The 13,719-nt window shown below is 41.4% G+C and overlaps 1 protein-coding gene across 3 annotated transcripts in view; it reads left to right on the forward strand.

Moving 5' to 3' along the window:
• The window catches only part of CTDSPL2 (CTD small phosphatase like 2), a 109,037-nt gene that overhangs the window by 57,887 nt on the left and 37,431 nt on the right, over positions 1-13,719 (forward strand). For 2 of the 3 annotated variants that reach the window (XM_008016786.3, XM_008016784.3), the window contains exons 3-4: positions 8,720-8,858; positions 11,014-11,163. In XM_008016786.3, coding sequence (XP_008014977.1) covers positions 8,720-8,858; positions 11,014-11,163 — 289 coding nt within the window. The remainder of the gene's footprint in view (positions 1-8,719; positions 8,859-11,013; positions 11,164-13,719) is intronic. The other variant, XM_073012128.1, reaches the window with a different exon arrangement.

Genomic DNA, 13,719 nt, shown 5'->3' on the forward strand with positions numbered 1-13,719 from the left:
AGAGAATCCTGATATGTCAGTTTCTTATTTTTCAGCAGTGCAGCAATAGATTGAAATCACAGCTCTTCTAACCTCCCTGTTTTTATCTAATGATTCATTATTAAGTATTAAAAAGTTACTTTTTAAATTATTATTATTTTTTGAGACGGAGTCTTTGCTCTGTCGCCCAGGCTGGAGTGCAGTGGCATGATCTCGGCTCACTGCCAGCTCCGCCTCCTGGGTTCACGCCATTCTCCTGCCTCAGCCTCCCGAGTAGCTGGGACTGCAGGTACCCGCCACCACGCCCAGCTAATTTTTGGTATTTTTTAGTAGAGACGGGGTTTCACTGTGTTAGCCAGGATGGTCTTGATCTCTTGACCTTGTGATCCACCCGCCTTGGCCTTCCAAAGTGTTGGGATTACAGGCGTGAGCCACCGTGCCCGGCCACAAATTTTATTTTAAAATATTACTAAATTCTGAAATAACTTTTATGTAAAACTTAAAATTTAGAAATAAATGTATTTTAAATAAATATATTATTGCAAAGCAAAACCAGAAGAGTACTCTTCCTGTGTTTTCACATATGTGTATATATACAGTCATGTGCCACATAATGATGTTTAGGTCAGCATGGACCACCTTATGGTCTCATAAGGTTATAATACCGTATTTTTATTGTACTTTTTTTTGTGTTTAGGTACATGAGTACTTAACATTTTGTTATAATTCCCTACAGTATTCAGTACAGTAGCATGCTGAGCGGGTGGGTTGCCTAGGAGCAATAGGTGTGTGGTAGACAATATCATCTTGGTTTGTGTAAGTACACGGTATGATTGTACAGTGATGGAATCGCTAAAGATGCTATTCTCAAAACATATTCCAGTTGTTATGTGATGCATTACTTTATATAGAAAAATTTTGAAATTGCAAAATAATAATTTACTAAATCATAATGAAGTTACAGAGATTATAGCAGGTATAACTAGATAATTAGTAAGAGCACAGTAGAAGTGCCCCACACAAGATTGGGCACCGTGGCTTATGTCTTTAATCCTGGGATTGGAAGGCAGTGGTGAAAGGATCGCTTGAGCCCAGGCTTTCGAGACTAACCTGGGCAACATAATGAGACCTCGTCTTTTCAAAAAATTTAAAAAAACAAATTAGTTGAGTGTGGTGCTACACACCTGTAGTCCCAGCTACTTCAGAGGCTGAGGTGGGAGGATCACTTGATCCCACGAGACAAGGGCTGCAGTGAGGTGAGATTGTGCCACTGCACTGTAGCCTGAGTGACAGAGCAAGACCCCGTCTTTAATAAAAAGCAGGGGAAAGGGGGCCAGGCGCAGTGGCTCATACCTGTGATCCTAGCACTTTGGGAGGCCAAGGTGGGTGGATCACTTGATCTCAGGAGTTCCAGACCAGCCTGGGCAACAAGCAAAACCCCGTCTCTACAAAAATTGTTTTTTGCTGGGCACGGTGGCTCACGCCTGTGATCACAGCACTTTGGGAGGCCGAGGCGGGCGGATCACGAGGTCAGGATATCAAGACCATCCTGGCTAACATGGTGAAATCCCGTCTCTACTAAAAATACAAAACATTAGCCGGGCGTGGTGGTGGGCGCCTGTAGTCCTAGCTACTCGGGAGGCTGAGGCTGGAGAATGGCATGAACCCAGGAGGCGTAGCTGACAGTGAGCTGAGATTGCACCACCGTACTCCATCCTGGATGACAGAGCGAGACTCCATCTCAAAAAAAAAAAAAAAAAAAAAAAAATTGTTTTTAATTAGTTGGACTTGGTGGTGTGTGCCCGTAGTCCCAGCTACTTGGGAGGCTGAGGTGGAAGAATGACTTGAGCCTGGGAGGTTGGGGCTGCAGTTAGCTAAGATTGAGCCATTGCACTCCAGCCTTGGTGACAGGGAAAGACCCTGTCTTTTAAAAAAAAAAAAAAAAAAAAAAAAAGTACTTGCCAGGCACAGTGGCTCATGCCTGTAATCCCACCACTTTGAGAGGCCACGACGGGCACATCACCTGAGGTCGGGAGTTCAAGACCAGCCTGACCAACATGGAGAAACCCTGTCTCTACTAAAAATACAAAAAATTAGCTGGGCGTGGTGACACATGCCTGTAATCCCAGCTGCTTGGGAGGCTGAGGCAGGAGAATGGCTTGAACCTGGGAGGCGGAGGTTACAGTGAGCCGAGATTGTGCCATTGCACTCCAGCCTGGGCAACAAGAGCGAAACTTAGTCTAAGAAAAAAAAAGTACTTAACACAAAGATCTTTTTATATGTATTCACATATTTTCCATTATAGTGTTCACTCCTTAATGCATTTAGGATTTTATCTGGTACTGTTTATTGGATGCCTGCAGAACTTCATTTAGTATGTATCTCTCACCAATTTTCTTAGTTTTATATCTACATTTTTTGAGCACATACTCATTACATGCTATCCTTTATTCAAATTTGTCTTAGTTCTACAGGTTCTCCATCCGTTTGATGTGCTTAATGTTTATGCTTAGTCTTAGCTTCATTGTCTGAAGCTTATTTTTGTAGTGAATTCCTTGGAAAAGATTGATGGGGCTGAGTGCAGTGGCTGATGCCTGTAATCCCAGCACTTTTGGGAGGCTGAGGCTGGCAGATCACATGAGGTCAGGAGTTCGAGACCAGCCTGGCCAATATGGTGAAACCCCGTCTCTACTGAAAAAAAGAATACAAAAATTTCCCCGGCGTGGTGGCAGGCACCTGTAATCCCAGCTACTCTGGAGGCTGAGGCAGGAAAATCTCCTGAACCCGGGAGGTGGAGGTTGCAGTGAGCTGAGATTGTGCCACTGCACTTCACCCTGGGTGAGAAGAGCAAGACTCTGTCTGAGAAGACAAAGACTCATGGGAACCATATTCTGAGCTTTTGCATGTTGATAACAGTGCCCTATCTGCTTGAAAATCAGTTTTGCTGGATATAAAATCCTTAACTCACATTTTTTCTTGGTTACATTAAATGCTATTCTATTTTCTTTCAACATGAAAAGCATTTCTGTCAAATGTTTTATAATACAATTTTTCTTCTTTTTTAAAGTTGTTAAATTTAGAATATCTCTTAGATTGAGCTGGGCGTGGTGGCTCAGGCCTGTAATCCCAGAACTTTGGGAGGCCAAGGCAGGCAGATCACTTCAGGTCAGGAGTTCAAGACCAGCCTGACCAACACGGTGAAACTCCGTCTCTACTAATAATACAAAAATTAGCTGGGTATGGTGGCAGGCACCTGTAATCCCAGCTCCTTGGGAGGCTGAGGCAGGCGAATTGCTTGAACCCAGGAGGCTGAGCCACTGACTGCACTCCAGCCTAAGTGGCAGAGTGAGACTCTGTCTCAAAAAGAAATTAAAAAATAATAAAACGTGTCTTGAATTGACATGCCACTCCTGGCTTTTACATTTTCTTCATTTCTTTTTATGTCTGTCTTCATTTCTTTAAAAAAAAAAAAAAAAAAAAAAAGGCGCTTTTCTCCCTTGCCTTGTGTGGGGGCCAACAGCTATAGTCCTGGCTACTCAGGAGGCTGAGGTGGGAGGATTGCTTGAACCTGGGAATTTGAGACCAGTTTGGGCAACTTAATGAGACCCTGGCTCTCAAAAAAACAAAATGTTACTCTCTTTCTTTTAAAGGTATAATCTTTGTTTACTCTCTCGGGCCCCTTGTAGTGTAGTCTTTATTTCCGAAATGATTTATAAAAATTTTTGAATTATTTTATTCTGTCTCTTAGTTTCTGAGTTTTTCTTCCTCTGCTGTATGTCTCATATTTTCTTTCCTTTTTTTTTTTTTTTTTTTTTTTTTGAGACAGAATCTTGCTCTCTTGCTCAGGTTGGAGTGCAGTGGCATGATCATGGCTCACTGCAGTCACAAACTCCTGTGCTCAAGTGATCCTCTTGCCTCAGCCTTTTGCGTTGCTGGTACTGTAGGCACATGCCACCACGATTGGCTGATTTTTAAATTTTTGTGTAGAAATGGGATCTTGCTATGTTGCCCAAGCTGATCTCAAACTCCTGCCTCAAGTGATCCTCCTGCCTCAACCTCCCACAGTGCTAGAATTACAGGTGTGAGCCTCCACACTGGCCTCATGTTTTCTTAATGTATTTTATCTCATTTTGAAATAGAAGATTATCATTTTTATCTTTTTCCTGTGCATGTTTTTGTGACATGTGTTCTTTATAGAGGTATTATTCTGCTCCATGTATGTTTCATTATAATAGTTTTGTGTGGGATTTGATATCTACACTTTCTTGCTCATTTTTATGTGAAATTAGTTTTTCTGAATTTTCAGAAAGTTGTGTAGTTCAGGGTATCTTTTTGAACAAATTTTGTTTTTATGTAGTTTTTAAAATATTAGTGATATTTTTTGAGTTTTGTCTTGTATTTCTACCACGTGTTTATTTGGGATTTCTCTTTCTTTTCTCTCCTCTGTGCCTGCCCTACTCACATTTGATTCCACTCCCAGTACTTCCCCCTGAGTATGGAAACTTGTTCTAGAAGGGGGCCATAGTTGGTCAGTTTCAAGAGTTCATAGGAGCAGACTGTTCCTGTCATTTCAACTCTAGCCATAGACCCGTTATGTTATTGGATTGGACAGCAGCTCCCCAACTCCCCTCCCCCTTATTTAATTTGCTATTCTCAAAGTGGTCCGCTGTGGTTTCCAGTGACTACCTACGTGTTAGGTATTTGGGGCTTCTGTTCTCAGGTGTGCCGCCTCACTTGTTGCTTAGTTCTGTTTTCGTTTGCACTGGTGTATATGGACATTTAGTTATTGTGCTTGTTGGTTTGTCCTCATCTGCTTGCGTTTTTGAGTTTATGGGGGATACCTTGTCTTCTGGTTTTGTTGTAAATGTTGCTTATGGGTTTTTCTTGCCTCTTCAGTTTCCTGTATTTACATGGAGATTCATATATTTAAGAACACCACCTTCCCACGATTTTCCCCTTAATTACCCATCTTAGAGACAACTTTGAAAAATACAAATTTTACACTGAGGTGGAAGGATAGCTTGAGGCTAGGAGTTTGAGACCAGCCTGATTAACATAGCGAAACCCTGTCTCTACAAAAATAAAAACATTAACAGGGCATGTTGGTATGTGTCTGTATTCCTAGCTGCTTCGGAGGCTGAGGCAGGAAGAATGCTTGAGCCTAGGAGTTTGAGGCTGTAGTGAGCCATGATTGTGCTACTGTACTTCAGCATGGGCGACAGAAAGATACCCTGCCTCCTTGAAAAAAAAAAAAGAAAAGAAAAATGCAGATTTTAGAGAAGACATTGTAGGATTATTGTATTTAGTGAAACAACTTATATGGTATTGTAGAAACTGTCTTTCCTAGTTTCTCTTCTTCTTCTAAAAAATCCTACCATGTTCAAAGTATACCCAAATTTTACAGTTGAATGTTCACAAAAGACTAGGATTGGGTGACAAATTGTCTTTCAGAATTGGATCATCATGCTGGGCACCATGGCTCATGCCTGTAATCCCAACAGTTTGGGAGGCTGAGGCAGGAGGATTGCTTGGCGCTGGGAGTTCAAGACCAGTCTGGACAACATAGCAAGACCCTGTCTCTACTGGGGGTAGCGAGGGGGAAAGGATTGGATCATCAGGCATTTCAGTGAATTATTCTGAAGAGTAGGATTTTACTGTAAGTGACTGCAGAATTTTAGTCTTGACCTTAATAAGCTTCCTCTTCCATTTTAGACTTGTAACCTGAAGTATTTGAATGTGTTCTCAAGTGACCGCATTATAGTCTGTTCTGCAACAATATGTGGTGCCCCTACAATATTATTTAGCTTACTCACTATTGGTAAATAGGGGTGTAGTATCAGTAACATGGTGTGGGGGTATTGGTTTGTAGATGATTTCCCTCTAAACCAGACAACAAAGTGAATAATTAGAGTTGAACTTGATATTCTCTTCATCAGGAAAGTAAAAAGCCTCCAGTTCAGCTGCTACATAGGCACAAGTCCTTTCACCTGTATTTTTTATTTTTATTTTTATTCTTTGAGGTGGAGTTTTGCTCTTGTTGCCCAGACTGAAGTGCAGTAGCATTATCTCGGCTCACCACAAACTCCACCTCCTGGGTTCAAGTGATTCTCCTGCCTCAGCCTCCCAAGTGGCTGGGATTACAGGCATGCGCCACCATGCCTGGCTCATTTTGTATTTTTAGTAGAGACAGGATTTCTCTGTGTTGGTCAGGTTGGTCTCGAACTCCCAACCTCAGGTGATCCGCCCGCCTCGGCCTCCCAAAGTGCTGGGATTACAGGCTTCAACCACAGCGCCTGGCCTATTTTTATTTTTAATTAAAAGTGATAATCTGCAGCAGACATTCCCTCTCCAGAGAGGTGCACCCTGGTCTAGCAGGGACTCTTCACATGTGGCCGTTTGCATTTCCTTTTGTGCCCAACTTAACAGCAGCCCTCTAGCTTAAACTTCACTTCTCCCATAAGCCCCGGTTTCTACTTCATTGTTTCTGGTACCCTTTATTATCCCCTGAGGTAGCATTCCAGTCCTCTTAGCTGCCTTACTTGGGTAGGGATGTCCAAGTTTTCTCTGGTGGTCCCAATCGTTTTAGAGACAGAGTCTCTCTCTGTTGCCCAGGCTGGCGTGCAGTGGTGCAATCATAGCTCCCTGCAGCCTTGAACTCCTGGGCTCCCACCTAAGTCTCCCAAGTAGCTGAGATTACAGGCGTGTGTCACCAAGTCCAGCTCCAATCATTGTTTTTGTTAGTGCTATGGTTACAAAGTTCCAGGGGCATAAACTAATCTGCCCCAACATACCTCTCTCCCCTTCTGGACCCATTTTTTCCATAAGCTTTGTTTCTTTTATTGTTGCAGAATGCAAGGTTTTCGGGAATGTATGTATGTATTTTATAGCAGCTGTACTACGAAATTTCAGGGGGAGGCTAGGACTTAATGTAGTTGAAAGTTTGCTGTATTATTTCTGTTCTTGGAAGACTTTATAAAGAGAGCTCCTGTATTTTTTGATAGTGAAGATTCCATGTTTGTGATAGGAGGCTTCCCGATCCTCATTTTAAAATATAGGAGAACAGTACATAGTCAGAATTTGAAGGATTTTATTGTGGATCACTGAGGCCGTATTGTATGCTATTGTAATTTTCACCATTTACAATGTGAAGTTTTGTTTCAGAAATAATACAGCAATGTTCAACTTTTAGAAAATGTTTATTAGTGTATTTTATTAGTTGCTGTAGGGTAAAAACATTAAATACAAAAAAGTAGAGATAAGAATGTTGATTATATTTACCAATTATATATAATATATACATTTGAAGATCTAATCCTTACCAAAAGATTTCAGGTAGTCTCATTAAAACAGCAAGGAATTATGTAGGGCAGTATTATAGTAATATTAGAAAGTCACTCATGTGGCCAGGTGCTGTGACTCATGCCTGTAATCCCAGCACTTTGGGAGGCCGAGGCAGGCAAATCACGAGGTCAGGAGTTCGAGGCCAGCCTGACCAATATGGTGAAGCCCTGTCTCTACTAAAAATACAAAAATTAGCTGGGTGTGGTGGTGTGCACCTGTAATCCCAGCTACTCAGGAGGCTGAGGCAGAAGAATGGCTTGAACCCAGGAGGGAGATGGAGGTTGCAGTGAGGCGAGATCGTGCCACTGCACTCCAGCCTGGGCGACAGAGTCAGACTCTGTCTCAAAAAAAAAAAAGAAAAATCACTCATGTATATGGCTATGACTCTAGAAAAAATTTACAAATGAGGCCGGGCACGGTAGCGCACGCCTGTAATCCTAACACTTAGGGAGGCTGAGGCGGGTTGATCACCTGAGGTTAAGAGTTCAAGACCAGCCTGGCCAACGTGGTGAAACCTTGTCTCTACTAAAAATACAAAAATTAGCTGGGCATGGTGGCAGGCGCCTGTAATCCCAGCTACTTGGGAGGCTGAGGCAGGAGAATGACCTGAACTCAGGAGGTTGAGGTTGCAGTGAGCCAAGATCATGCCACTGCACTCCAGCCTGGGCAACAGAGGAAAAACTCTGTCTCAAAAAAAAAAAAACAAAAAACAAAATTTTCAAATTAGAAAACATATATATATATAAATAGAGAAACCTAAATCATCCTAATGGCAGAAAGTGTACTATTTTAGTCCATTAATACTGCAAGAATAGTATAAACTGGTCATGTGGACTTGCCCCATATAAGGCAGCAAATAGCTTTGTTAAGGGGTAGACTCTATGCTATTTACTCTTACAATTAAATAATTGAGGTAGGCAGTGGGGGTGTAGCAGTGCCAGGCCCCACCTTTATCCCCACCTCCTATTTTTGGGCAATATGTGACTTGCCAGCACATTCAGTGGGGCTATCTCTCGTACCCTGAGTCGCTTAAGGAAATGATCTGTATTCTTTAGGACAGTTCTAAAAATGAGGGAAAGCATTTGAAGATTCAGAACACATTGAATACTTCAATATTTTGATAGCATGGAAAACTTAATGGACCTTGGGGAAGGGATCTGAATTGTGGGGATGCTGTAATTATATTTGTATATTGTGATTGCATTCATACTCTTACAACCCTGTCAAAATTTTTCTGTGTTTTCTACTACTGTTTGGTATTACCTATAATTGTATTTTGTTTTTCCTGGATATGAAAAGCAGAGGAAAGTATATTATACCATATTTTTTCATTTTAATATTGTAACCTATAAGGCAGAATGACTGTGCTTAGTGTGTTTTTTTTCTCTTATATCTTAAGGAAGAGAGAGAAAATCCTTCAAAACGGAGTAGAATTGAACGTGATATAGATAACAATTTGATCACGTCAACACCAAGAGCAGGAGAAAAACCTAACAAACAGATATCTCGAGTAAGACGGAAAAGTCAAGTAAATGGAGGTTTGTTAATATTTAGATACTGTTTTATTTAGGTGTAAGCAGAGATCTCACCTGACACATTTCTTACCTATTTTTAAAAATCTACTTTGTGGCCGAGTGCAGTGACTCATGCCTGTAATCCTCACATTTTGGGAGGCCGAGGTTGGCGGATCATTTGAGGCCAGGAATTTGAGACCAGCATGGCCAACATGGCGAAACCCTGTCTCTATTAAAATCACACACAAAAAATTAGCCAGGCGTGGTGGCGCATGCCTGTAATCTCAGCTACTCAGGTGGCTGAAGGTTGAGAATCGCTGGAACCTGGGAGGCGGAGGTTGCAGTAAGCCGAGATTGTGCCACTGCACTCCAGCCTGGGTGACAGAGTGAGATTCTGTCTCAAAACAAAACAAAACTACTTTGAGTAATTTTTGCCTTAACTTTGTAATCTTTGTATTATTAGTAACATGAAGTGAAATTAAAATGTGCTAATTTGAATCTTACTTTGAATTAAAGTAAGTAAAGGTAGAGTAACTATATACCTTTGTGCTGTTTAGCATAAAAATGTATGTGGGTCAATATTTTGGACATCTAATAAACTCATTTCTTAAAGCAATAGTAATTGTGAGTTAATTTAATTGAAATACGTACCAAATTTCTTCCTAGATTATTCTACTTAAAAGCTCAGAGGGGACTTGCATTACTTAGTCTCAACTAGGGGTGATTTTTTTCCTCCAAGGGACATTTGTCAATATCTAGAGACCTTTTTGGTTGTCACAACATGTGGAGGGGTGGCTACTAGGGTCTAGCAGGTAGATGTCAGAGATGTTAAACATCCTACAATACGCAGGACAGCTCTTCAAAATAAAGAATTATCAGACTGAAATGACAATAGTGCCACTGTTGATAAATTCTGTCAATACCTTGTTGTATAGCAGAGAAACTCCTCAAAGTCAAAAAGAAGGAGAAAAACATTAAGGAAAAGCAGAGACAGCTATACAAAATAACACTTCAGAGCAGCAGTCCCCAACTTCTGGGCACCAAGGACCAGTGTTGTGGAAGACAGTTTTTCCACTGACAGTGATGAGAATGGTTTCAGGATAAACTGTTCCATCTCAGATCATCAGACGTTAGATTCTCATAAGGATCGCACAACCTAGATCCCTTGCATGTGCAGTTTACAATAGGGTTCATGTTCCTAAAAGGATCTAATGCAGCAGCTTATCTGCAGATAAGGTAGTAGAGGCAGAGCTCAGGCGTTAATGCTTGTGCACCTCCTCCTAATAGGCTGCGGACTGGTACCAGCAAGTATGGGGTTAGGGACCCCTGCTTTAGAGTATGGAGTACTGTTTTAACCAATGCTATCTTAAACACAGCTGCAATTTCTCCCCTTGTCTCTGCCCAGTGCAATAATACATCTTTATTGTTAGAAAAAACAAACCAGGAGGGAGAAAAAGACTGAGACAAGACAAGGGGGACAAAATAGAGAAAGAAACAAGTTAGAAGAACCAAAGCAAAGAAGGAAATAAGTGTTGTAGACATCAAAAGTTGTGGAAAGTCAGAGGATGATTAATTAGAACAGTTGATTGATTTTACTTTTATATTTTTAAAAGATCTGTGGAACATTTTCATTTACAGGAAACTTAAAATTATTCTCCCGAGCCACTCTGAGATGGTGCCTCAGTATCCATAAGTAATTTTTGACACTGCTATATATAGCCTTCTGCTTCAGTAGAGTTATGTTGCCATTTAGCTGTCATTCATTAGATAGAAACAGATGTGAGGGAAGGTTTTATGAATTAGAACTATCCCAGAATGCAAACAAAAATAAAATTATTTGTGTTTTAGATGGTGGGAGCTAGTTTGCTTGCTTACAAAGAATTTTCTTCATTTTGTGTTATACTGTGTTGATTTGAAGCCTTTCAGTCTATAGGTGTAAATCTACTTTGAAAAAACTCAGTAAATGTTAGCATTATAAACACGTTGATACATAAAGAGCATTTGACTTACAAGTAATTTACCTCAGTGTTTCTTTAATAAGCTCTCCTGAACATTAACATTAATTAGCTTTTGTGAAGTATTTTGAGGGAAAAAGTTATTTCTGTAATGAATAATTTATAACACATTTCTGAAAGTCAGTGTTTTCTAGATCATGACTCTTTTCGTATTTCTTTTTTAGAAGCTGGTAGTTACGAAATGACAAATCAACATGTAAAACAAAATGGAAAATTAGAAGATAATCCTTCCTCTGGCAGTCCTCCAAGGACTACTTTGTTGGGGACCATATTTTCACCTGTCTTCAACTTTTTTTCACCAGCAAATAAAAATGGTAAGTATAAATCGTTAACTGTGATTTGGGTGTTTTTTAAAAATGCATAGTTTTTTTGTTTTTTTGAGACGAAGTCTCACTTTGTTGCCCAAGCCGGGGTGCAGTGACGTGATCTCCACTCACTGCAACCTCTGCCTCCCAGGTTCAAGCGATACTTCTTCCTCAGCCTTACAAGTAGCTGGGACTGTAGGTGCCTGCCACCATGCCTGGTTAATTTTTTTTTGTATTTTTGGTAAAGACGGGGTTTCACCATGTTGACCAGGCTGGTCTCAAACTCCTGACCTTCAAGTGATCTGCCCACCTCACACTCCCAAAGTGCTGGGATTACAGATGAGAGCCATCGTGCCCAGCAAAAAAATACATAGTTTTTAAAAAGATCTTTTTGATTTTATTAGCATATTTTGTCAACGTCTCATGTTTGTTTTCCACCTCATTAATAATATACAGCTCCTTGGGAGCTGGGTGTGGTTTCTGATGCCTATAATCTGAACTCTTCGGGAGGCTGAGACAGGAGAATTGCTCAAGGGCAGGAGTTTGAGACTAGCCTGGGCAACATAGTGAGACCCTGTCTCTACAAAAAAATGTAAAAATTATTCGGGCATGGTAATGCATGCCTGTAGTCCTAGCTACTCCAGAGACTGAGGTGGGAGGAATGCTTCAACCCAGCAGTTTGAACCCAGGAGTTTGAGGCTACGGTGAGCTATGATTGCACCACTGCACTCAAACTTGGAAAGCTGAGTGGGACCCTGTCTCTTAAAAAAGTAAAAGACTGGATTGGCCTTGTCTACTGGGTTGTGAGGGTAGTGGCTCACAAAAGGCTTGAAAGAAAAGCTGAATCTGGAAAAGTGGCAAAAGGCATTCCAGGTAGAAGGAGCAGCATGAGTAGAGGCCTTGCAGCAGAAAACAGCACAGTGTATTTGAGAGCTGTTTGTAGTTTGTAAGTAATGGAGCACTGGATTTGAGAAGGGATACAGTAAGAGAGCTATGAGGAAGTCATATTACAGAGCTAACATATAAGATGATGAACTTTATTCAAGTGTGGGATAATTGAAAGTTGTTGGTTTTTTTTCCCCCAAAGTGAAAGCAAGTTTATTAAGAAAGTAAAGGAATAGGCCAGGCACGGTGGCTTACACCTGTAATCCCAGCACTTTGGGAGGCCAAGGCAGATAGATCATGAGGTTAGGAGTTCAAGACCAGCCTGACCAACATGGTGAAACCTGTCTCCACTAAAGAAAAATACAAAACTTAGCTGGGTGTGGTGGCATGCGCCTGTCATACCAGCTGCTCTAGGCAGGAGAATCCCTTGAACCCGGGAGGTGGAGGTTGCAGTGAGCTGAGATCGTGACAGTGCACTCCAGCCTGGGTGACAGAGCAAAACACTGTCTCAAAAAAAAAAAAAAAAAAAAGAAAAGGAATAAAGAATGGCTACTCCATAGGCAGAGCAGCCTGAAAGGTTTTAAATTGGTGAATAATATGATCAGATCTATGTTTTATAAAGATCACTTGGGCAATAGTGTGTGCGCTAGATTCTGAAGAGGCCATAGGCAGGTAGAACAATTAGTAGACTTGTAGTCGTTCATGTGAGACTTGATGAGACCTTACTTGCATTAGAGAAGACAGGAAGGATCAGAGAATAGAAAATGGACACATTTTTGATGCAGATTGGAAGTGAAAGAGAATAGAGATGAAGATGACACAAGAGTAGAAGATTCAAGGAAAATAAAGTTCCTGGGAGATAGATAATTGAATGTTATTTGGACCATGCTGAGTTTGAAATGCCATGAAATAGTTAAATAAAAATATTCAGGCTGGGCGCGGTGGCTCAACACCTGTAATCCAAGCACTTTGGGAGGCCGAGGCGGGCGGATCACTGAGGTCAGGAGTTTGAGACCAGCCTGACCAACGTGGAGAAACCCTGTCTCTACTAAAAATACAAAAAAAATTAACCGGGCATGGTGGCACTTGCCCAGCTATAATCCCAGCTACTGGAGAGGCTGAGGCAGGATAATTGCTTGAACCCGGGAGGCCGAGGTTGCAGTAAGCTGAGATCACACCATTGCACTCTAGCCTGGGCAACAAGCGTGAAACTCCATCTCAAAAAAATAAATTAAAAAACCAGTAGTAATATTTTCCCCTCATGCTGAAGTAAAGAATCTCTGAAGGTGTGTACATCTCTGAAGGTCTGTACAGAAATAGATGTCTGGGGAAGAAGGAGTTGAAGTTTGATAGAGTTTTTTCTTGGAAGGAAGAGATGGTGTCATTAATGAGATAGTTCTAGTGGAAGGGACTTGGGAAGAATAGTGAAGGTTTACAGTGATATTTTCTTTCTCTCTCTCTCCCCCCAACCCCGCCCCTCTTCCCTCTCTCCCCACCTCTCTCCCCCATCCCTCTCTTTCCCCCCTTCCCTTTCTCTCTCTCTGCTCCCCTCTCCCGCCGCCACCTCTCCCTATCTCTGTGTCTCTGTTTTATTTGGATTATGACCAGTCTTTGTATTTTTTGTTCCATAGCTTGGGACTAGGGTCTGAGAAGTCTGTTGGTTACATTGATTCAAGAGGG

Source organism: Chlorocebus sabaeus, chromosome 26, assembly GCF_047675955.1.
Source record: "Chlorocebus sabaeus isolate Y175 chromosome 26, mChlSab1.0.hap1, whole genome shotgun sequence".
NCBI lineage: Eukaryota > Metazoa > Chordata > Mammalia > Primates > Cercopithecidae > Chlorocebus > Chlorocebus sabaeus.